This window comes from Rutidosis leptorrhynchoides, chromosome 9 (assembly GCF_046630445.1).
Source record: "Rutidosis leptorrhynchoides isolate AG116_Rl617_1_P2 chromosome 9, CSIRO_AGI_Rlap_v1, whole genome shotgun sequence".
Lineage (NCBI taxonomy): Eukaryota > Viridiplantae > Streptophyta > Magnoliopsida > Asterales > Asteraceae > Rutidosis > Rutidosis leptorrhynchoides.
This window is the reverse complement of record NC_092341.1, coordinates 241,569,289-241,594,663: the sequence shown is the minus strand read 5'-3', so window position 1 is coordinate 241,594,663 and position 25,375 is coordinate 241,569,289. Positions and strand designations below refer to the sequence as shown.

Sequence of the window (25,375 nt, the reverse complement as noted above, 5' to 3'; positions counted from 1 at the left end):
GTTGAGGGTAAAAGAAAGTGATGTAATGAAGACTGCATTCAGAACTCGTTATGGTCATTATGAGTTTCTCGTGATGCCATTCGGTTTAACCAACGCACCTGCCGTGTTCATGGACCTCATGAATCGTGTCTGCAAGCCATAGCTAGATAAGTTTGGCATCGTCTTCATAGATGATATCCTCATCTACTCCAAGAGCGAAGAAGAGCATGAGCAACATCTTCGATTAGTGCTTGAACTCTTGAGACAAGAGCAACTTTATGCGAAATTCTCTAAGTGTGAATTTTGGTTGAAGGAAGTCCAATTTCTGGGTCATGTTGTGAGTGACCAGGGTATCAAAGTTGACCCTGCCAAGATTGAAGCTATCAGCAAGTGGGAAACTCCCACTACTCTGATGCACATTCGCCAATTTCTAGGTCTCGCATGTTACTACCGAAGATTTATTGAAGGTTTCTCTCTGATTGCGCATCCTTTGTGTAGTGACCCGAACTTTTCCATGTTTATATATATTAATTGAGATTGATATTTACATGATTAAATATTTCCAACATGTTAAGCAATCAAACTTGTTAAGACTTGATTAATTGAAATATGTTTCATATAGACAATTGACCACCCAAGTTGACCGGTGATTCACGAACGTTAAAACTTGTAAAAAACTATATGATGACATATATATGGTTATATGTATAGTTAACATGATATTATGATAAGTAAACATATCATTAATTATATTAACAATGAACTACATATGTAAAAACAAGACTACTAACTTAATGATTTTGAAACGAGACATATATGTAACGTTTATCGTTGTAACGACATTTAATGTATATATATCATATTAAGAGATATTCGTACATCATAATATCATGATAATATAATAATTTAAAATCTCTTTTGATATTATAAACATTGGGTTAACAACATTTAACAAGATCGTTAACCTAAAGGTTTCAAAACAACACTTACATGTAACGACTAACGATGACTTAACGACTCAGTTAAAATGTATATACATGTAGTGTTTTAATATGTATTTATACACTTTTGAAAGACTTCAATACACTTATCAAAATACTTCTACTTAACAAAAATGCTTACAATTACATTCTCGTTCAGTTTCATCAACAATTCTACTCGTATGCACCCGTATTCGTACTCGTACAATACACAGCTTTTAGATGTATGTACTATTGGTATATACACTCCAATGATCAGCTCTTAGCAGCCCATGTGAGTCACCTAACACATGTGGGAACCATCATTTGGCAACTAGCATGAAATATCTCATAAGATTACAAAAATATGAGTAATCATTCATGACTTATTTACATGAAAACAAAATTACATATCCTTTATATCTAATCCATACACCAACGACCAAAAACACCTACAAACACTTTCATTCTTCAATTTTATTCATCTAATTGAACTCTCTCAAGTTCTATCTTCAAGTTCTAAGTGTTCTTCATAAATTCCAAAAGTTCTAGTTTCATAAAATCAAGAATACTTTCAAGTTTGCTAGCTCACTTCCAATCTTGTAAGGTGATCATCCAACCTCAAGAAATCTTTGTTTCTTACAGTAGGTTATCATTCTAATACAAGGTAATAATCATATTCAAACTTTGGTTCAATTTCTATAACTATAACAATCTTATTTCAAGTGATGATCTTACTTGAACTTGTTTTCGTGTCATGATTTTGCTTCAAGAACTTTGAGCCATCCAAGGATCCATTGAAGCTAGATCCATTTTTCTCTTTTCCAGTAGGTTCATCCAAGGAACTTAAGGTAGTAATGATGTTCATAACATCATTCGATTCATACATATAAAGCTATCTTATTCGAAGGTTTAAACTTGTAATCACTAGAACATAGTTTAGTTAATTCTAAACTTGTTCGCAAACAAAAGTTAATCCTTCTAACTTGACTTTTAAAATCAACTAAACACATGTTCTATATCTATATGATATGCTAACTTAATGATTTAAAACCTGGAAACACGAAAAACACCGTAAAACCGGATTTACGCCGTCGTAGTAACACCGCGGGCTGTTTTGGGTTAGTTAATTAAAAACTATGATAAACTTTGATTTAAAAGTTATTATTCTGAGAAAATGATTTTTATTATGAACATGAAACTATATCCAAAAATTATGGTTAAACTCAAAGTGGAAGTATGTTTTCTAAAATGGTCATCTAGACGTCGTTCTTTCGACTGAAATGACTACCTTTACAAAAACGACTTGTAACTTATTTTTCCGACTAGAAACCTATACTTTTTTTGTTTAGATTCATAAAATAGAGTTCAATATGAAACCATAGCAATTTGATTCACTCAAAACGGATTTAAAATGAAGAAGTTATGGGTAAAACAAGATTGGATAATTTTTCTCATTTTAGCTACGTGAAAATTGGTATCAAATCTACTCCAACCATAACTTAATCAACTTGTATTATATATTATGTAATCTTGAGATACCATAGACACGTATACAATGTTTCGACCTATCATGTCGACACATCTATATATATTTCGGAACAACCATAGACACTCTATATGTGAATGTTGGAGTTAGCTATACAGGGTTGAGGTTGATTCCAAAATATATATAGTTTGAGTTGTGATCAATACTGAGATACGTATACACTGGGTCGTGGATTGATTCAAGATAATATTTATCGATTTATTTCTGTACATCTAACTGTGGACAACTAGTTGTAGGTTACTAACGAGGACAGCTGACTTAATAAACTTAAAACATCAAAATATATTAAAAGTGTTGTAAATATATTTTGAACATACTTTGATATATATGTATATATTGTTATAGGTTCGTGAATCAACCAGTGGCCAAGTCTTACTTCCCGACGAAGTAAAAATCTGTGAAAGTGAGTTATAGTCCCACTTTTAAAATCTAATATTTTGGGATGAGAATACATGCAGGTTTTATAAATGATTTACAAAATAGACACAAGTACGTGAAACTACATTCTATGGTTGAATTATCGAAATCGAATATATCCCTTTTTATTAAGTCTGGTAATCTAAGAATTAGGGAACAGACACCCTAATTGACGCGAATCCTAAAGATAGATCTATTGGGCCTAACAAACCCCATCCAAAGTACCGGATGCTTTAGTACTTCGAAATTTATATCATATCCGAAGGGTGTCCCGGAATGATGGGGATATTCTTATATATGCATCTTGTTATTGTCGGTTACCAGGTGTTCACCATATGAATGATTTTTATCTCTATGTATGGGATGTGTATTGAAATATGAAATCTTGTGGTCTATTGTTACGATTTGATATATATAGGTTAAACCTATAACTCACCAACATTTTTGTTGACGTTTTAAGCATGTTTATTCTCAGGTGATTATTAAGAGCTTCCGCTGTCGCATACTTAAATAAGGACAAGATTTGGAGTCCATACTTGTATGATATTGTGTAAAAACTGCATTCAAGAAACTTATTTTGTTGTAACATATTTGTATTGTAAACCATTATGTAATGGTCGTGTGTAAACAGGATATTTTAGATTATCATTATTTGATAATCTACGTAAAGCTTTTTAAACCTTTATTGATGAAATAAAGGTTATGGTTTGTTTAAAAATGAATGCAGTCTTTGAAAAACGTCTCATATAGAGGTCAAAACCTCGCAACGAAATCAATTAATATGGAACGTTTTTAATCAATAAGAACGGGACATTTCAGTTGGTATCCGAGCGTTGGTCTTAGAGAACCAGAAAATTTGCATTAGTGTGTCTTATCGAGTTTGTTAGGATGCATTAGTGAGTCTGGACTTCGACCGTGTTTTCTTTAAAAATGATTGCTTAACATTTTTGTTGGAAACTATATATTTTTAACATATGAATATTATGTGATATATTAATCTCTTAACGTGTTTGATATTATGTGATAGATGTCTACCTCTAGAACAAGTCCCATTGACTCACCTAATAATAATGAAGAGTCAAATGTAAATTGGAATGATTTGTGGACTGATTCACAAGTTCCCGAAGAGGAATCGGAAGAAGAGTCGGAACCGGAAGAAGAATCGGAACCGGATGAAGAAATAGAACCGGTGGGGGAAATAATAAAACGGTTAAGTAAAAGAAAATCCTCAACCAACCGACCAAAGTTAATTATGGTCAATGGTGTTTCCGCCAAGGAAGCAAAATATTGGGAGGATTACCAATTCTCCGATGAATCGGATTCCGACGAGAATTCCGATGATGTTATAGAAATTACCCCAACTGAATTTAAAAAGGCAAAAGAAAATAATAAGGGAAAGGGCATAAAAATAGAGAAATCTAATTCCAACCCCGATGAACTTTATATGTATCGTCAACCCCCGAAGTCCTTAAGTTGTAACAATGACCCGGGAACCTCTAAGCCACCAGGTTTTTCTAAACCAATGTGGACAACGACGGCTCGTATTAGGGGAACATCATATATCCCTAGAAACTTGGCAAAACGAACCAAAACCGAAGAAGAAGAAACGGGCGAGTCGGAATAAGATAGTTGTATTCGTGTGGTGTAATATATGGAATATAGTGTTCTTATGCTTTATGATATATGTAAAAATTGCTTGTATTAATAAGTATTTTTTTTACGAATCTAACTCTTGTCTATTTTACAGTTTAAAAACACAAAATGGATAGACAACCCAATATTTTAAGAGACCTACCCGGAGACATGATTGATGAAATCTTGTCTAGAGTCGGCCAGAATTCTTCGGCACAACTATTTAAGGCGAGATCAGTTTGTAAGACATTCGAAGAACGTTCCAAGAATGTCTTGGTTTATAAGAGACTTTCGTTTGAAAGATGGGGGATATCACATTGGGAAACCCATAAGTTACGATGTGTTTACTTTGACGCATATATTGCGGGGAACCCAAATGCTATTTTACGCAACGGGTTAAGAAATTATTTTGACTCAATATATCCGAATATTGGACTTCGTGATTTAGAAAAAGCGGCTAACATGCAACATAAAGAAGCATGTTATGCTTACGGATTAGTAATGTTCGCTTCTCACCAAAGTGAGAACAAGAACATCGGGCTACAACTATTAAACAAAACGTTTCCACAAGTGACGGAGTCGGTAATTGGGGTAAGAAATGAGGTTTTTAGATTATTACGGGACTGTTGGACATTACGTAACCCTCGTCCCTTTGATGACGTTACAACACGCTGTCTTATCAACGGCCATAACGGTTATGTTGCACAAGACCAAGGATGGGAAGTAGTCCTAGTAAAACCAGAATGCATGACTTGTTTCTGGACGTATGAATTACGTGTCTTTATTGCCTTTGCTGAACGACTTGTGTACTAGCTAGAATTGTCTTCACAACTATCTTGTATCAAAGTTATTGTGTGCTATATTTCATGCTTTATGTAAAATAAGCGGTATTGTAAGTTTGTAAAATATTGTATAAAAGTTTGAACGCGAAATATTATTATAATCAGTTTTTCATATAGAATTGTAGTAGTTGAATTGTATATTAGCTACTAAGTATGAACTTAACGGGTAGGTACTACCCGAATTTAAACTTATAAAACGCTAATATGAAGAAAAAGCTTTTATAAATGAGTTCATATTATGCTACGAAATACTATTAACTACTCTTAATATTCTGTATGATTAACTTGTTCCATTTAACTATTTTGAAGGAAATGGCACCGACTACTCGACACACCGTGAATATGAATGAAGAGGAATTCCGTACTTTTCTAGCTTCAAACATAGCCGCAGTACAGGCTGCGCTACATACCAACAATAACCTTGGATCTAGCAGTACAGGAAATCGTGTAGGATGCACCTACAAAGAATTCACTGCCTGCAAACCTTTGGAATTTGATGGAACCGAAGGACCGATCGGATTGAAACGGTGGACCGAGAAGGTTGAATCGGTGTTTGCCATAAGTAAGTGTACTGAAGAGGACAAAGTGAAGTACGCTACGCATACCTTCACAGGTTCTGCGTTAACATGGTGGAATACCTATCTAGAGCAAGTGGGACAAGATGATGCGTACGCACTACCGTGGTCAGCATTCAAGCACTTGATGAACGAGAAGTACCGTCCCAGAACCGAGGTCAATAAGCTCAAGACAGAACTTAGAGGGTTACGAACCCAAGGATTTGATATTACCACGTACGAAAGACGATTCACAGAATTGTGCCTATTGTGTCCGGGAGCATTCGAAGATGAGGAAGAGAAGATCGACGCATTTGTGAAAGGATTACCGGAAAGAATCCAAGAAGATATAAGTTCACACGAGCCCGCCTCCATACAACAGGCATGTAGAATGGCTCACAAACTAGTGAACCAGATTGAAGAAAGAATTAAAGAACAGACTGCTGAAGAGACCAATGTGAAGCAAGTCAAAAGAAAGTGGGAGGAAAACGGTGATAAGAATCACCAATACAACAACAACAGCAATTACAACAATAATCGCAACAATTATCCCAACAATCGCAACATCAATCGCAACTACAACAAACGGCCCAACAACAACAACAACAACAACAACAACCACAGCAACTACAACAATCATCCCAACAACAATAATAACCGCAACAACAACAACAACAATCAGAAGCAACTATGCCAAAGGTGTGAAAAGAATCACTCGGGGTTCTGCACCAAATTTTGCAACAAGTGTAAAAGAAATGGTCATAGCGCGGCGAAGTGTGAGGTCTACGGACCAGGGGTTAATAGAACGAAAGGAACAAATGGTGTCGGAACGAGTAATGGCGGAGCAAGTAGTGTCGGAGCAAGTTATGCCAATGTAGTTTGTTATAAATGTGGAAAACCAGGCCACATTATTAGAAATTGCCCGAACCAGGAGAACACGAATGGACAAGGCCGTGGAAGAGTTTTCAATATTAATGCGGTAGAGGCACAGGAAGACCCGGAGCTTGTTACGGGTACGTTTCTTATTGACAATAAATCTGCTTACGTTTTATTTGATTCGGGTGCGGATAGAAGCTATATGAGTAGAGATTTTTGTGCTAAATTAAGTTGTCCATTGACGCCTTTGGATAGTAAATTTTTACTCGAATTAGCAAATGGTAAATTAATTTCAGCAGATAATATATGTCGGAATCGAGAAATTAAACTGGTTAGCGAAACATTTAAGATTGATTTGATACCAGTAGAGTTAGGGAGTTTTGATGTGATAATCGGTATGGACTGGTTGAAAGAAGTGAAAGCGGAGATCGTTTGTTACAAAAATGCAATTCGCATTATACGAGAAAAAGGAAAACCCTTAATGGTGTACGGAGAAAAGGGCAACACGAAGCTACATCTTATTAGTAATTTGAAGGCACAAAAACTAATAAGAAAAGGTTGCTATGCTGTTCTAGCACATGTCGAGAAAGTACAAACTGAAGAAAAGAGCATCAATGATGTTCCCATTGCAAAAGAATTTCCCGATGTATTTCCGAAAGAATTACCGGGATTACCCCCACATCGATCCGTTGAATTTCAAATAGATCTTGTACCAGGAGCTGCACCAATAGCTCGTGCTCCTTACAGACTCGCACCCAGCGAGATGAAAGAACTGCAAAGCCAATTACAAGAACTTTTAGAGCGTGGTTTCATTCGACCAAGCACATCACCTTGGGGAGCTCCTGTTTTGTTTGTCAAGAAGAAAGATGGTACATTCAGGTTGTGTATCGACTACCGAGAGTTGAACAAACTTACCATCAAGAACCGCTACCCACTACCGAGAATCGACGACTTATTTGATCAACTACAAGGCTCGTCTGTTTATTCAAAGATTGACTTACGTTCCGGGTATCATCAAATGCGGGTGAAAGAAGATGATATTCCAAAGACTGCTTTCAGAACACGTTACGGTCATTACGAGTTTATGGTCATGCCGTTTGGTTTAACTAATGCACCAGCTGTGTTCATGGACCTTATGAACCGAGTGTGTGGACCATACCTTGACAAGTTTGTCATTGTTTTCATTGATGACATACTTATTTACTCAAAGAATGACCAAGAACACGGTGAACATTTGAGAAAGGTGTTAGAAGTATTGAGGAAGGAAGAATTGTACGCTAAGTTTTCAAAGTGTGCATTTTGGTTGGAAGAAGTTCAATTCCTCGGTCACATAGTGAACAAAGAAGGTATTAAGGTGGATCCGGCAAAGATAGAAACTGTTGAAAAGTGGGAAACCCCGAAAACTCCGAAACACATACGCCAGTTTTTAGGACTAGCTGGTTACTACAGAAGGTTCATCCAAGACTTTTCCAGAATAGCAAAACCCTTGACTGCATTAACGCATAAAGGGAAGAAATTTGAATGGAATGATGAACAAGAGAAAGCGTTTCAGTTATTGAAGAAAAAGCTAACTACGGCACCTATATTGTCATTGCCTGAAGGGAATGATGATTTTGTGATTTATTGTGACGCATCAAAGCAAGGTCTCGGTTGTGTATTAATGCAACGAATGAAGGTGATTGCTTATGCGTCTAGACAATTGAAGATTCACGAACAAAATTATACGACGCATGATTTGGAATTAGGCGCGGTTATTTTTGCATTAAAGACTTGGAGGCACTACTTATATGGGGTCAAAAGTATTATATATACCGACCACAAAAGTCTTCAACACATATTTAATCAGAAACAACTGAATATGAGGCAGCGTAGGTGGATTGAATTATTGAATGATTACGATTTTGAGATTCGTTACCACCCGGGGAAGGCAAATGTGGTAGCCGATGCCTTGAGCAGGAAGGATAGAGAACCCATTCGAGTAAAATCTATGAATATAATGATTCATAATAACATTACTACTCAAATAAAGAAGGCGCAACAAGGAGTTTTAAAAGAGGGAAATTTAAAGGATGAAATACCCAAAGGATCGGAGAAGCATCTTAATATTCGGGAAGACGGAACCCGGTATAGGGCTGAAAGGATTTGGGTACCAAAATTTGGAGATATGAGAGAAATGGTACTTAGAGAAGCTCATAAAACCAGATACTCAATACATCCTGGAACGGGGAAGATGTACAAGGATCTCAAGAAACATTTTTGGTGGCCGGGTATGAAAGCCGATGTTGCTAAATACGTAGGAGAATGTTTGACGTGTTCTAAGGTCAAAGCTGAGCATCAGAAACCATCAGGTCTACTTCAACAACCCGAAATCCCGGAATGGAAATGGGAAAACATTACCATGGATTTCATCACTAAATTGCCAAGGACTGCAAGTGGTTTTGATACTATTTGGGTAATAGTTGATCGTCTCACCAAATCAGCACACTTCCTACCAATAAGAGAAGATGACAAGATGGAGAAGTTAGCACGACTGTATTTGAAGGAAGTCGTCTCCAGACATGGAATACCAATCTCTATTATCTCTGATAGGGATGGCAGATTTATTTCAAGATTCTGGCAGACATTACAGCAAGCATTAGGAACTCGTCTAGACATGAGTACTGCCTATCATCCACAAACTGATGGGCAGAGCGAAAGGACGATACAAACGCTTGAAGACATGCTACGAGCATGTGTTATTGATTTCGGAAACAGTTGGGATCGACATCTACCGTTAGCAGAATTTTCCTACAATAACAGCTACCATTCAAGCATTGAGATGGCGCCGTTTGAAGCACTTTATGGTAGAAAGTGCAGGTCTCCGATTTGTTGGAGTGAAGTGGGGGATAGACAGATTACGGGTCCGGAGATTATACAAGAAACTACCGAGAAGATCATCCAAATTCAACAACGGTTGAAAACCGCCCAAAGTCGACAAAAGAGCTACGCTGACATTAAAAGAAAAGATATAGAATTTGAAATTGGAGAGATGGTCATGCTTAAAGTTGCACCTTGGAAAGGCGTTGTTCGATTTGGTAAACGAGGGAAATTAAATCCAAGGTATATTGGACCATTCAAGATTATTGATCGTGTCGGACCAGAAGCTTACCGACTAGAGTTACCTCAACAACTCGCGGCTGTACATAACACTTTCCACGTCTCGAATTTAAAGAAATGTTTTGCTAAAGAAGATCTCACTATTCCGTTAGATGAAATCCAAATCAACGAAAAACTTCAATTCATCGAAGAACCCGTCGAAATAATGGATCGTGAGGTTAAAAGACTTAAGCAAAACAAGATACCAATTGTTAAGGTTCGATGGAATGCTCGTAGAGGACCCGAGTTCACCTGGGAGCGTGAAGATCAGATGAAGAAGAAATACCCGCATCTATTTCCAGAAGATTCGTCAACACCTTCAACAGCTTAAAATTTCGGGACGAAATTTATTTAACGGGTAGGTACTGTAGTGACCCGAACTTTTCCATGTTTATATATATTAATTGAGATTGATATTTACATGATTAAATATTTCCAACATGTTAAGCAATCAAACTTGTTAAGACTTGATTAATTGAAATATGTTTCATATAGACAATTGACCACCCAAGTTGACCGGTGATTCACGAACGTTAAAACTTGTAAAAAACTATATGATGACATATATATGGTTATATGTATAGTTAACATGATATTATGATAAGTAAACATATCATTAATTATATTAACAATGAACTACATATGTAAAAACAAGACTACTAACTTAATGATTTTGAAACGAGACATATATGTAACGTTTATCGTTGTAACGACATTTAATGTATATATATCATATTAAGAGATATTCGTACATCATAATATCATGATAATATAATAATTTAAAATCTCTTTTGATATTATAAACATTGGGTTAACAACATTTAACAAGATCGTTAACCTAAAGGTTTCAAAACAACACTTACATGTAACGACTAACGATGACTTAACGACTCAGTTAAAATGTATATACATGTAGTGTTTTAATATGTATTTATACACTTTTGAAAGACTTCAATACACTTATCAAAATACTTCTACTTAACAAAAATGCTTACAATTACATTCTCGTTCAGTTTCATCAACAATTCTACTCGTATGCACCCGTATTCGTACTCGTACAATACACAGCTTTTAGATGTATGTACTATTGGTATATACACTCCAATGATCAGCTCTTAGCAGCCCATGTGAGTCACCTAACACATGTGGGAACCATCATTTGGCAACTAGCATGAAATATCTCATAAGATTACAAAAATATGAGTAATCATTCATGACTTATTTACATGAAAACAAAATTACATATCCTTTATATCTAATCCATACACCAACGACCAAAAACACCTACAAACACTTTCATTCTTCAATTTTATTCATCTAATTGAACTCTCTCAAGTTCTATCTTCAAGTTCTAAGTGTTCTTCATAAATTCCAAAAGTTCTAGTTTCATAAAATCAAGAATACTTTCAAGTTTGCTAGCTCACTTCCAATCTTGTAAGGTGATCATCCAACCTCAAGAAATCTTTGTTTCTTACAGTAGGTTATCATTCTAATACAAGGTAATAATCATATTCAAACTTTGGTTCAATTTCTATAACTATAACAATCTTATTTCAAGTGATGATCTTACTTGAACTTGTTTTCGTGTCATGATTTTGCTTCAAGAACTTTGAGCCATCCAAGGATCCATTGAAGCTAGATCCATTTTTCTCTTTTCCAGTAGGTTCATCCAAGGAACTTAAGGTAGTAATGATGTTCATAACATCATTCGATTCATACATATAAAGCTATCTTATTCGAAGGTTTAAACTTGTAATCACTAGAACATAGTTTAGTTAATTCTAAACTTGTTCGCAAACAAAAGTTAATCCTTCTAACTTGACTTTTAAAATCAACTAAACACATGTTCTATATCTATATGATATGCTAACTTAATGATTTAAAACCTGGAAACACGAAAAACACTGTAAAACCGGATTTACGCCGTCGTAGTAACACCGCGGGCTGTTTTGGGTTAGTTAATTAAAAACTATGATAAACTTTGATTTAAAAGTTATTATTCTGAGAAAATGATTTTTATTATGAACATGAAACTATATCCAAAAATTATGGTTAAACTCAAAGTGGAAGTATGTTTTCTAAAATGGTCATCTAGACGTCGTTCTTTCGACTGAAATGACTACCTTTACAAAAACGACTTGTAACTTATTTTTCCGACTAGAAACCTATACTTTTTTTGTTTAGATTCATAAAATAGAGTTCAATATGAAACCATAGCAATTTGATTCACTCAAAACGGATTTAAAATGAAGAAGTTATGGGTAAAACAAGATTGGATAATTTTTCTCATTTTAGCTACGTGAAAATTGGTATCAAATCTATTCCAACCATAACTTAATCAACTTGTATTATATATTATGTAATCTTGAGATACCATAGACACGTATACAATGTTTCGACCTATCATGTCGACACATCTATATATATTTCGGAACAACCATAGACACTCTATATGTGAATGTTGGAGTTAGCTATACAGGGTTGAGGTTGATTCCAAAATATATATAGTTTGAGTTGTGATCAATACTGAGATACGTATACACTGGGTCGTGGATTGATTCAAGATAATATTTATCGATTTATTTCTGTACATCTAACTGTGGACAACTAGTTGTAGGTTACTAACGAGGACAGCTGACTTAATAAACTTAAAACATCAAAATATATTAAAAGTGTTGTAAATATATTTTGAACATACTTTGATATATATGTATATATTGTTATAGGTTCGTGAATCAACCAGTGGCCAAGTCTTACTTCCCGACGAAGTAAAAATCTGTGAAAGTGAGTTATAGTCCCACTTTTAAAATCTAATATTTTGGGATGAGAATACATGCAGGTTTTATAAATGATTTACAAAATAGACACAAGTACGTGAAACTACATTCTATGGTTGAATTATCGAAATCGAATATATCCCTTTTTATTAAGTCTGGTAATCTAAGAATTAGGGAACAGACACCCTAATTGACGCGAATCCTAAAGATAGATCTATTGGGCCTAACAAACCCCATCCAAAGTACCGGATGCTTTAGTACTTCGAAATTTATATCATATCCGAAGGGTGTCCCGGAATGATGGGGATATTCTTATATATGCATCTTGTTATTGTCGGTTACCAGGTGTTCACCATATGAATGATTTTTATCTCTATGTATGGGATGTGTATTGAAATATGAAATCTTGTGGTCTATTGTTACGATTTGATATATATAGGTTAAACCTATAACTCACCAACATTTTTGTTGACGTTTTAAGCATGTTTATTCTCAGGTGATTATTAAGAGCTTCCGCTGTCGCATACTTAAATAAGGACAAGATTTGGAGTCCATACTTGTATGATATTGTGTAAAAACTGCATTCAAGAAACTTATTTTGTTGTAACATATTTGTATTGTAAACCATTATGTAATGGTCGTGTGTAAACAGGATATTTTAGATTATCATTATTTGATAATCTACGTAAAGCTTTTTAAACCTTTATTGATGAAATAAAGGTTATGGTTTGTTTAAAAATGAATGCAGTCTTTGAAAAACGTCTCATATAGAGGTCAAAACCTCGCAACGAAATCAATTAATATGGAACGTTTTTAATCAATAAGAACGGGACATTTCACTTTGACCGCGCTGACTCATAAGGGGAAGAAGTTCATTTGGGAACCCGCACACGAATCAGCATTTCAAACCTTGAAGAAGAAGTTAACCACCGCACCTATCTTATCACTTCCTGAAGGTAGTGACGATTTCGTCGTTTATTGAGATGCTTCGAAAAGTGGTTTTGGTTGTGTACTAATGTAAATATCAAAGGTTATCGCTTATCCCTCTCGTCAACTGAAGATTCACGAACGGAACTACACTACTCACGATCTCGAACTTGGAGCCGTTGTCTTTGCGCTCAAATTGTGGAGAAACTATTTGTATGGGACTAAGAGCACTATCTTCACCGACCACAAGAGTCTCCAACATATATTCGATCAGAAACAACTGAACACGCGACAGCGATGATGGATCGAGATGCTAAACGACTATGATTGTGAACTTCGTTATCATCTTGGCAAGGCCAATGTTGTAGCTGATGCTTTGAGCCGAAAGGAGAGGATGGCACCTCTTCGTGTTCGGGCACTGAACATCACCATTCATTCGAATCTCAACAGCCAGATCCGAGTAGCTCAAGATGAGGCTCTCAAAGAGGAGAATATATCTCATGAACACTTGAACATACTTGTCTCTCGATTCGAGGTTAGGGAGACTGGACTCCGATGTTATGCGAGAAGAATTTGGGTACCTTGTTATGGAGATCTACGGAACCTTATACTTGATGAAGCCCACAAGTCGAGATATTCGATTCATCCTGGAGCGGGAAAAATGTACCACGACCTTAAAGAACAGTATTGGTGGCTGAATCTTAAGAAAGACGTTGTAACTTATGTTGGTAAGTGTTTGACTTGTTCAAAAGTTAAGGCCGAACATCAGAGGCCCTCTGGATTGCTTCAACAATCGAAAATCCCATAATGGAAGTGGGAAAGGGTCACAGTGGATTTCATCACCAAGCTACCAAAGACGGTGGGCGGATACGATACCATCTGGGTTATCGTTGACAGTCTTACTAAATCTGCACACTTCTTGGCTATGAAGGAAACGGATACGATGGAGAGACTTGCTCAATTATACATCAAAGAGGTTGTATCTCGTCATGGTGTACCTTTATCGATCATCTCAGATCGCGATCCCCGTTTTGCTTCCAGATTTTGGCGTTCCTTACAAGAAGCCATGGGAACCCGTCTCGACATGAGTACTGCTTATCACCCACAGACCGACGGGCAAAGTGAACGAACGATTCATACCATGGAAGACATGTTGCGTGCATGTGTCATTGATTTCGGAAAGGCCTGGGAAAGGCATTTGCCACTCGCCGAATTTTCTTACAACAACAGTTATCACTCGAGTATTAATGCCGCACCTTTTGAAGCATTGTATGGCCGTAAGTGCCGATCTCCTATTTGTTGGGCCGAAGTAGGTGAAAAGCAAATCACCAGACCCGAGGTAGTCCATGAAACAACGGAGAAGATTGCTCAGATTCAAGCGAGACTTAAGACTGCCCGCGATCGTCAAAAGAGTTATGCCGATCTTAAACGTAAAGACTTTGAATTCAACGTCGGTGACCGTGTGATGTTGAAGGTTGCACCTTGGAAAGGTGTGATTCGTTTTGGAAAGCGCGGAAAGTTGAACCCGCGATATATTGGTCCTTTTGAAATCTTGGAACGTGTTGGACCCGTTGCATACCGTTTGGATCTTCCAACACAATTGAGCTCAGTTCATCCTACCTTCCACGTGTCAAACTTGAAGAAGTGTCTTGCTGCACCCGAACTTATCATACCACTTGAAGAACTTACTATTGATGACAAACTCCACTTCGTGGAAGAGCCTGTTGAAATTATGGACTGTGAGGTCAAAACTTTGAAACGCAACAAGATTCCGATCGTCCGAGTACGATGGAATGCCAAACGAGGACCTGAGTTTACTTGGGAGCGAGAGGATCAAATGATGCAGAAGTATCCTCACCTTTTCCTGACTCCTCCATCTACCTCAACTTAAATTTTCGGGACGAAATTTTCTTTAACAGGTGGGTAATATAACGACCCTGGATTTTCCATCCTTTAATTAATAATGTTTATTATTAATACTTGTGATTTAATGAATGTATTGATTATATACATTTACTTGTTACCATACTTGACTTTTAAATGCCCGAAACGTCTTTGTAACACACGTACATTACACGAATAATATTTTCGAGTATTATTTACATTCATGATTAAGTTTTATTAATCATTTTTAATTAACTAGTGCTAATGGTTAATTACTTGGGCTTTATGGATTTTTTTGTTACATACTTGGTCTTTTATTAATGAACTCATGATTAATGGACTTAAGAGCCAACCCTACACACTTAATGGATTAATTAGCCCATTACTTTCATTTAAGTATCACATTAAGACTTAACTAGTTGATTAATACTTATGGAATCCAGTTACTAGTATGGTTACACATCTTTCCCATGCAAATACCCCTAATTACCAACTTTTGAGCCATAAGCATGCAAGAGACTAGTGGACTAATCCCTCCCCCCTCCCCTTTTGTAAAACCGTCGGCCATTGTGAGTGTAAAGGGGGATTCAAATTTTTTTTTTGTTACATATTACTAGTATTACTCTTTCATTTTACACACACACAAATTACTTAAAAGTTCTCTCATCTTTTCCTCTCATTTCTCTCTAATATTGTAAGTAACAAGAACTTCTCTTCTTCCTTTTCTCTTGTCCAAAACCGAATCCCAAACTCGTCATCATCATTCTTTGATTGTTGTTTTGTTACTTGTTCTTGTTTGTAGATTACTTACTTGTTGTTGTAGTTGTTACTTACTAGTTACAAGAATCAAACTACCTAGTTTGATTCTTCATATTATCTTGTATTTACAAGAACACACAAGAACCTAACTTACTAGTTAAGTTCTACACTTAATGTTTTAAAAGATTAAAGTTCATGTGTTGTAAAATCATTACTTGAATTCATGTTAGTAAACTTAAAAGTTTACTTCCTTAAAGATCAAGACTTTGGCTTGAATCATTAAAGTATGAATAACAATGAACTAGTTACTTGTTTATTTAGATTATATCTTCATTTCCTAGCATTTTAAATTCGTGATTTATGTTGTTCTTGGTCAAGTGTTACTAGTTAACTTTGATCTCATTTTACTTGAACTAAAGTTAACTTTATAAGTTCAAGAACATGAAAGTATAACTTTCTAGTTATAACTTCAAATAATTATGAAAGATCTAAGTTTCTATAGCTTATGGTCTACTTATTTTGTCATAAATAAAATCTTGTAAGTTTACATACACTTTACAAGATGAAAATCTAAGTTTTGTAACTTATGGTTTCATTAAAGTAAAGATTCAAGTATTATTACTTAGGATTTAACTTACTAACTTTAGATCTAGACCTTTGAGTCTTGGATCTTCAAGATCTAACTAAGAACTATGTTCTACATCTTAAGATCTTGATTAGTTAGTTTACTTTCAAGTTTGTAGTTCAATATTACTTTTATAGTTCATGTATGTGTCAAATCTAAGATTTTGATGTAACTTTGGTTCATCAAGCTACTTGCAACACTTAAATGAGTTGTGCTACATGTCTTAGACTTACACAAGTGTTATGATGGTTAAACCTAGGTTAATATGATGCAAACACATCAACGAGTTGTACACTTGAAGCTATATGCATCAAGGATGAGAACCGTGATAAGCATCGAGCACCAAGAACCCACCGGAACCTACTGTTTACTGTTTTATGGAACAGACCTGAATACCTGTGCTACTGTAAAGTTTATTTTCAGTTAGCTCTATTCGAGTATATAATTTTTCATTTAAGACTCGTCTTAATCCGATTTACGGTTTAGGATTTATGGCCCTCCGATCGTCACTATGTCCTTTTAACGTTGTGCTGAAAAATTCTGACCTACTTGCACTTAGACCGTCGCCACGGTCAAACGAAGACGAGTTTGCTTCTGGAATTTTTACCACAACTAAAGGACTCATATACGGAGCCATGGCCACCGGTCTCACCTTATTTCAGTAGGTATAGAGGCCGTGGTGGCTGATCCAAGTCAGCCTTTGTTTTAAACTCTTCTCTTGAATGAAACCTACTTTACACCTTTTGTTTGATGATGAATGATGATGACCTTTAAGACCTAATTTACATACATTTAAACCTATTGGGACGATTTACTGACTTAGTAATATTTGACTTAGGCTGAGGACTTTCCGGACCTACGTACTTGCTTACTTCCCGACTCGACTTTACCACTACTTTACCACTGTGAGTTATAGCATCCCTTTTTTACTTTAACTATTTTGGGAACTGAGAATACATGCGCATTTTATGTTTTACATACTAGGCACGAGTACTTAAACTTTATCTATGTGTGGGTTATACAACGGCATAAACATTCCCTTTAGCTCGGTAACGTTTAGTCATTGGTTTTTGAACCGGTGAACGCGAATCTTAGATATGGATCCATAGGGTTTGACATCCCCACTCGGGCTAGTAGCGCTAGCATTTAACGAGTGTTTAATACTTCGTAAACATACGCACTCGCCAAGTGTACTTTCAGGGGGTTATAAACGTTAAGTTAGTTACCAAGTGCCCAGGGTTAAACATATACTTTATCATACTGTTTTGAAACGCTCTTTGTAGCACTGAAATCTCGTGGCCTACCTTACATTACTGTTATACTTAAACTATAGCTCACCAACCTTTGTGTTGACGTTTTTAAACATGTTTTTCTCAGGTGCTTAAGGTTGCTTCCGCTGTTGCACTAGTCATGCCTCGTAGACTTCCGTTGTGCTTTACTAGAGATGTCACCGCATGAAACACTTTATATTGCATTCAAACTTTAATACTTTTGAAACAATGATTTGTAACGACCTAAGGGTCACGCACTATTATCTTTGCTTCTATTCATAGAAGCATACTTTTGATGCAAAACATTCGACGTTAGTTATGACATCACCAGCCTTTTATCATGAATGCAAACTTGTTTTGAAAACGCATATAGTGTTTGACCTTGTAATGATCATGTTGTTGATGGTCCGTACATGTTGATTTAGTACGGGGCGTCACAGTAATGAATCTGGGTCACTGAGTAATTGAGTAAATAAAATAAAAAAAACACTCTAAAGTTGAATGTTAAAAGGGCGTTACGACTCTCTGCCTTTAGAAAATTTTTTGTCCCCATAATTCATAACTTTAAAAGTTTTTGGAGGTTGTGGTCTTCGATAACTCTCAATTTAGATCGTACAGTTCAAGGTTAGCAATCGTTTAGTTCAAGGTTAACTAATCTTTACATAACTTAATTCTATAAATAATTACAGAGTATTAAGTTTTGATGTATCATTTTCATTTACATATAATGGCACCAAGACGATTTGTAATTGAGAAATTGGTCAGAATGCCCTTATTTTCAAAAGTGTTTAACAATATATCCTTAAAATTTCAAAATTGTAATAACCCTCTGACCACAAATAACGCACCACGAATGATGCGTGTATCTTGGTGCATGATGTGTGATCATCGAACACTTAAACATGAAAAGCACGTGGTCACGCATCACACACAAAGCAGCCAGAAACACGCATGGTGTGTACTGCTCGTTTAATAAGACGCTCAATTTAGTTTTAAAACTCACATGCACCAAAAACCTAGAAACACGCACCAGACGACGATTTCCCAAAATATGTTCAGTTTATCCGTGTTTTTTGCTTGTCACTCACTCGATTTTAATTAAACTTCAACCTACGCCGTAATTATACACGTTTACCCCCTCCCCCCCTAACACGCAAGCACGCACAAAAAAACCTGCACTCGCGTTTAAAGTTGTTGATCGAGAGAAAATCTTTGAAAATTCGTGGTATTAACAATGTTGGTCGAGCATTTGGACTGCTAATAATCTTTCAAAATGTCTAAAGATAAGGTAACAACACTTTTCCGTTCGTTTGATTCATTATTTGTTGAAGACATTTCGTCGAACAGTTGGTATATATGTATTATGGTTGTTATTGTTGCTACAGTTAATTGTGAAAAAAACCTTCAAAGTAGTTGATCTTGCTTTTTTCTTCGTTTACGTTACACAAGTTTTGGTGTTGATACACGCACCACGTTAGAAGAAACACGCACGGTGCGTGGTGCGTGTCGTTTTGCTATTTATCTATTTTGTTTGAACCATTTTTCTTAGTTTGTTGTATTTGTTTTCTAGTAGAATGAATATATGTCGACCGAGCTTACCGCGTGGAATAAATTGACCATATTCAGTAAAATATAGAAAAGATTGACCCCGACATAACGAACGATTATTGAACGGACTGTATCCCGCCCTTGTTAAATGTCCGGTCCACATAGTAATTCGGGCTTGGTACACCTAATGCTTTAGAACACATGCGCGTTATCGACACTTTACATATACAATTATATGCACACATACACATTACATATACAATTATACGCACATACATATCTAATGGCAGCGATGTATGTTGATCTTAAATCCTTGTTTACCCTGTCTATTTATATAATCATGTGAAAAAAAGTATATATTAATATTTTGTTAAATTAACGAGTTTTGTTATTTGTAATTTGCTTATTTTTCATCTTCAAGTAATAGATGTTTGTAGAAAAGAAAATTTGAGTCGTTTTGTAAATTATAGCTATGAGTCAAATTGTACCACTGAAAAGGTTAGAATATCTCACAAGTTTGATACAAAATTTGATATGCTTTAATTTATTATATAAACTAGTCCGGACCGGCCCGCGCGTTGCGGTAGGGGCTTTCAGGCTGCGTATTCATATTTAACGTAGCGTTGTGTATTTACAGAGGGGAACACGGCATATGTGTTAAGCGCCGTTTTAGATGTCGTTGTGTTAAGCGTTTTTAAAAAGTATCCGTTTCGAACGTAGTTAGTTTTATTTTGTTCAATAAATTTTTTCGAGTGTAACGGTGTTGTTGGAAAAATTGAACTCGCGGCGAGCAGAAAGATACGGGTTGTCGTTGTGTTTAGCGTTTTTTAAAAAGTGTCCGTTTCGAACGTGGTTAGTTTCGTTTTGTTCATAAAAAATATTTCGAGTCTGACGCTGCCGTCGAAAAAATTTAACTCGTGGCGAGCGGGAAGATACGGGTTGTCGTCGTGTTTAGCGTTTTTTTTTAAAAATTGTCCGTTTCGCGTATAGTTAGTCCCGTTGGGTTCGTGAGATTTTTCCAAATTGAACGGTGGCCTCGGAAAAATTTAACTCGCACCAAGCGAGAAGATAGAGCACGTTATAAATTTGGGTGAAATTAGTTTCATTTATTTTAATAAAATTATATATTTACACTTTTAACCCTTAAAAAGTGTAAATTTGAGGGGCCGTTATCTAAAAATAACCGAAGTTGAGGTACCGTTTGTAATGTGAACGCAAACTCAAAACGACAATCGAAAATAACTAAAACTGCACAAAAGCCCACCACATTCTACACAAAAGCCCACCACTTTTGGTATATAAAGATTAATTAACATCATTCAACCATTGTTTCATGTTGTTAATGTATAATCTAAAATTTTGATCAATATAATCTTTTTGATATACGTCAATTGAAACATTCATGAGTTGAGGTTGCGACGATCGAGATAACATTCATGAGTTGAGGTTGCGACGATCGAGAAGAACCTCCCATAAATTTACGGGAGGGGGTATGATTCGTGGAGTATCTTCATAGTTATAAAAAAATCTACATTAAAAAATGAGTAGATATTATTTCAAAAGTTGGGGCACAGATATTTCTTAACTAATTTCTTTTTGAAATATTTTTGTTATTTAAATAAATTGAAAAATAAATAAATGATTTTATATGAATTAAATAACACTAATAAAGTATTAATTAATTAATTTAATTTAATAATAGTATTAAATTAAATACTCTAATTAGACATTAGACACTTTCATTCAAAACTTTTCATTCAAAGAATATCACGTACTCGTGAAATGTCAGATGATACGATCATCTGAATCTGAATCTGAATGGGTATATAAAGCAACAAAGCTTTTTCCGTTTTTTAATTAATTCAAAAGCCATCTGAAATACGAGCGGGAAAACGGAAATGGCAGGCAGCACTTCGCAAAAAGAGCTCCTAACCCTAATTCGCGATGTCTCTACAGAAAAATCTCAAGGAGGTGTATTATTATATTATATTATATACTTCATCAATCTTACATCATCGCTCAATTTCACGATCGTTTTTGTTTTAATTTTGATTATTCAAATTCGAATTCGCAAAATTGACAGAGCGTAGGGTTGTAAATCTCAAACGGCAAATTGAAGAGCTTCAATCGGAACTTGATTCTGTTAATTCGGAGCTGGAAGAAGCTAAACGTTTGAAAGAATCTACTGAGCAACAACTTAAAGGATACGAAGTTGAATTTGCTATGAATGAATCGTCAATTCAAACTATAGAGGTAATTACCTGTCAAATTATTATTCATGATCTGTATATGCAATTAGATTTGTGGAATATTGTTGATGAAATAATGAATGTTTAATCACTATTCATAGATGATTACTCTTGACCAGTGCAATTTTATGTAAGTTACATGAGTGATTTATACCTATATGTAGCTAGCAAACTGAATCGGAGCAAGTTGAGGATTATTCGTGTAGCTAATTATAATTGATCTTAATTTTTATGTTCTGTTTCTGTAAGTTATACCTCGATGATAGAAACAGTTGATGAAATTATATATATATATATATATATATATATATATATATATATATATATATATATATATATATATATATATATATATATATATATATATATATTGATGATAATTGTCTTTGAGTAAAATTGTATATCTTTTGTCCTGGATTATTCAAACGAGTTCACGGAAAGTATTATGAGTAATTGCGTTTGGATCTCTTCAGGCGCGAATTTCTTCGATTCAGGATGAAGTCTCCGCTATTGGATCTGATTTAGAGGCAATTAAGGTAATTAAAGTTTAAAAGTAGCTTGTTTAGTTGATGACTTGATGTCTGTTTAGCTCTACTTGCATGCTAATCACATGTTTATTGTATGAATTACTTGGACCTGTTGGTTGTTAACCTGCATGAAATCACATCCAGAACGAAGAAGGAGATTTGAGGTAGGTTTTTGTACTTTTTTCGCACTCAATGATTTAATGATTTTAATCTCTGTTAGACGAAAGATGATATGCTCTGTCTTGCATATCTTTACTATTCATGCTTATGTTTGCAGAGATGACCTCATTGGAAAGATGTTCGACCTGAATGCAAGGATCAGGTGGGTACTGTGTTTTTACCATTTCATTTTAGTCATATATGCTCTTAAGTAGAGTAATGGAGATGATATATGATGATTATTATTGTTGCAAGACAAATACATTCACATATAGATAGGCATATATTCACACGTGCTTGATTTCTATTGTGATGCAGAGTGTTTCAGCAGTCGCTGGATTCTGCTACATTCGAAGCGTTTGGCAGCGACAAAGTATCACAAGATGGTTTGTATTCCCTTTATGATAACAGACAAACACCCAAATATGAATGAACCATCACCTTGCCTACCTGTTGTACCACTATGTTAAAATAAAACACTGGGGGCATATAATATGTCATATGAGTTTTTTATTGTGCGAGATACATTTTGTATATTAGTTGACTGATTGAGATCCTCTTATATTCAACACGCAGTCTAAGGTCTTTTCTATTATATCTAATATCAAAATTGTTTTGTCTTTTGGTTACAGAGGACACTGAAATGGGAAATGCGCGAGAAGTTGAAGAAGCAATCAGAGATCTTGAAGCAAAGCTTGCTCAAATAATCTCTGAAACCAACAAGATGGAACTTGAGTTTCAGTCTGAACAAAACTTTCATATGCAGGTTACATGCAGCTTCATCATGTTAACTTAGTTTATCATCACTCAACTCCTCCTACTTTTAGTTTCTTCGTCATGTAAATTTAGTTTTGTTCTTTGAAAAAGAACCTAATTTGGAGTAACATATTTAGATAACGATATCTCCTGTCATTCACAAAGTAGAATGTTCTGCTTAAAACGAACCAATACTGTGTAGATAGAATATACGTCATATCGCGAGATCAGCTAATTCAGTGGCTTTTTACAGCATTATTTTTCAAGACAGCATGTGAATCTCCCATCACATTACTGTATTCCTGAATCTATCACTAATGTCTTTATCAATTTTTTCCCATTAATACTGTTACTATTAATATATGTTCTATTTTTTATAATTATTACTTGCATGCCTTTTAATTCACCACCCGTAATCTGTTGATATGTATGTGCATATGTAAATGGTGTCATATGGATGAGTTAATATCGACTCTATTTTGTGATATGTAGGAGCAAAAGGTGCTGGATGATTTGAAGCATAGAATATCTCTGATGGAATCTGTAATGGAAGGAAGTAAAGAACTTCAAGAATTAGCCATATATCCTCACTTTAATTTCCTTCTCTACTTAATGTTCCGTGCTATCTTATTCGTCCTTCCACTGGGCGGGTCGGGCATCTTATACATGCTAGACCACTTTCGACTATTTGACCCGTTCCCTATATATCTCACTTCTGTTGGTTGACTAGTTACAGATTTAATATATTTACTCCAAATTGATCTTTAATGAGCTTTGGTAATTGTACAATCTGCATTAGGAATAGGAGATTGTTGTAAAACAGACCAAAATAAGAGTAGATTTTTTTTATCCTTGACTGAAAGGCACGCAGACTTCAAGACTTGAAGAGGCATGTTCTTCCCTTGGTGAAAAGCTGCAGCAGAAATGCATATGTCCCAGCTGTCAACATGACAATGTGGAAATGCTGGGTGGAATTATTCAAACTAGTTCATGAAACTAAATTCTTGTAAGTCTTTATATATATAGATCAGCACAATTTGAATTGTTTATTTGTTACGGTACTACTGTAAATAATTTGTGTCTTTAATATTACGGTGTAGTTCTTGCAGTTGCTGTAGGAACTTAAATAGAAGCTGTATTTTCTGGAAGGGCATGTGGATATGCATATTGCACAGAGTACAAATGGAGTGATGAAAACTTTGAATGTTGCATCTTATTGTCTATATGAATTGTGTCTGATTTCTGAAACTTTTTAACTTTTTAACTTTTTTTTTTTTTTTTTTTAATTCAGGAAGTTGATAAAAAGTTGTGGTTGTATCTGAGATTTTTTTAGGGTCAAAATATGAAATATATTGATATTGATTTGTGCTTAGACACTTTTGATACTTAAGAAAATCAACCAGAAATCCAGAATTTACATACCAAGTTTTTTAACCTGTACGCCTTCGGGTAGAGGAAGTGATGATTTTCTCTACTCTTGGCTCAAGAGTCTAGGGTAAACGACTTCCGTTTTATTTGAGGTAGATGAAATGAATGATTGTCTAATTGTCTATATCTTATCTTGTGGAATTGGATACTGTTATTGATGTTTTTAATTTTTAATGACAAATGATATTTTATTTTGAGGTAGATGAAATGAATTATTGTCTAATTGTCTATATCTTATCTTGTGGAATTGGATAGTGTTATTGATGTTGTTTTTAATTTTTAATGACAAATGATATTTTATATAAGAAACTCTTCTAATAAGAAGGTAGAAATCCAAGTGAAAGAAAGAAGTTTGTTCTACGTATTACGATAACTCTGTAAGATAGCATAGCATTGTAGCGAAGAACGTGAGATGGTGGTCGGATGTATTATTTTATCGGATTGTGTGTTTTGATAAGTTTTGGTTGTTATAATGATGTCTGGAAGTTACAACAATATTTGTTCAAAACTTTTTTTGTTGAT

The 25,375-nt window shown here is 35.2% G+C and overlaps 2 protein-coding genes across 4 annotated transcripts; both read left to right on the top strand.

Annotated features, from left to right (window-relative positions):
* The first annotated feature begins 21,497 nt into the window (after positions 1 to 21,497).
* On the top strand, positions 21,498 to 22,693 carry LOC139866987 (uncharacterized). Its single transcript, XM_071855292.1, has 4 exons — positions 21,498 to 21,705; positions 21,818 to 21,987; positions 22,457 to 22,519; positions 22,655 to 22,693. The coding sequence occupies exons 1-4, from the start codon at positions 21,633 to 21,635 to the stop codon at positions 22,676 to 22,678; spliced, it is 330 nt and encodes a 109-aa protein (XP_071711393.1). The 5' UTR covers positions 21,498 to 21,632; the 3' UTR covers positions 22,679 to 22,693.
* Positions 22,694 to 22,791: 98 nt separating this feature from the next.
* Positions 22,792 to 25,007, top strand: LOC139866986 (uncharacterized). 3 transcript variants are annotated; one of them, XM_071855291.1, is made up of 6 exons: positions 22,792 to 22,832; positions 22,988 to 23,055; positions 23,302 to 23,435; positions 23,918 to 24,006; positions 24,293 to 24,431; positions 24,535 to 25,007. In XM_071855291.1, the coding sequence occupies exons 1-5, from the start codon at positions 22,807 to 22,809 to the stop codon at positions 24,417 to 24,419; spliced, it is 444 nt and encodes a 147-aa protein (XP_071711392.1). In that variant the 5' UTR covers positions 22,792 to 22,806; the 3' UTR covers positions 24,420 to 24,431; positions 24,535 to 25,007. The 3 variants fall into 3 exon arrangements, with proteins under 3 accessions (XP_071711392.1, XP_071711391.1, XP_071711390.1); XM_071855290.1 differs by having other exon boundaries at positions 24,526 to 25,002; XM_071855289.1 differs by lacking the exons at positions 24,293 to 24,431; positions 24,535 to 25,007 and having other exon boundaries at positions 23,918 to 24,286.
* The last annotated feature ends 368 nt before the right edge of the window (positions 25,008 to 25,375 follow it).

What these genes read in the sequence shown, in the direction of transcription:
- LOC139866987 (XM_071855292.1), top strand. Translation starts at nt 21,633, where the DNA reads ATGGCAGGCAGCACTTCGCAAAAAGAGCTCCTAACCCTAATTCGCGAT. An exon ending in TACAGAAAAATCTCAAGGAG is followed by an intron (nt 21,706 to 21,817) that starts GTGTATTATTAT and finishes CAAAATTGACAG; the next exon opens with AGCGTAGGGTTGTAAATCTC. An exon ending in CTGATTTAGAGGCAATTAAG is followed by an intron (nt 22,520 to 22,654) that starts GTAATTAAAGTT and finishes AATCACATCCAG; the next exon opens with AACGAAGAAGGAGATTTGAG.
- LOC139866986 (XM_071855289.1), top strand. Translation starts at nt 22,807, where the DNA reads ATGTTCGACCTGAATGCAAGGATCAG. An exon ending in CGACAAAGTATCACAAGATG is followed by an intron (nt 23,056 to 23,301) that starts GTTTGTATTCCC and finishes TTTTGGTTACAG; the next exon opens with AGGACACTGAAATGGGAAAT. An exon ending in AACAAAACTTTCATATGCAG is followed by an intron (nt 23,436 to 23,917) that starts GTTACATGCAGC and finishes TGTGATATGTAG; the next exon opens with GAGCAAAAGGTGCTGGATGA.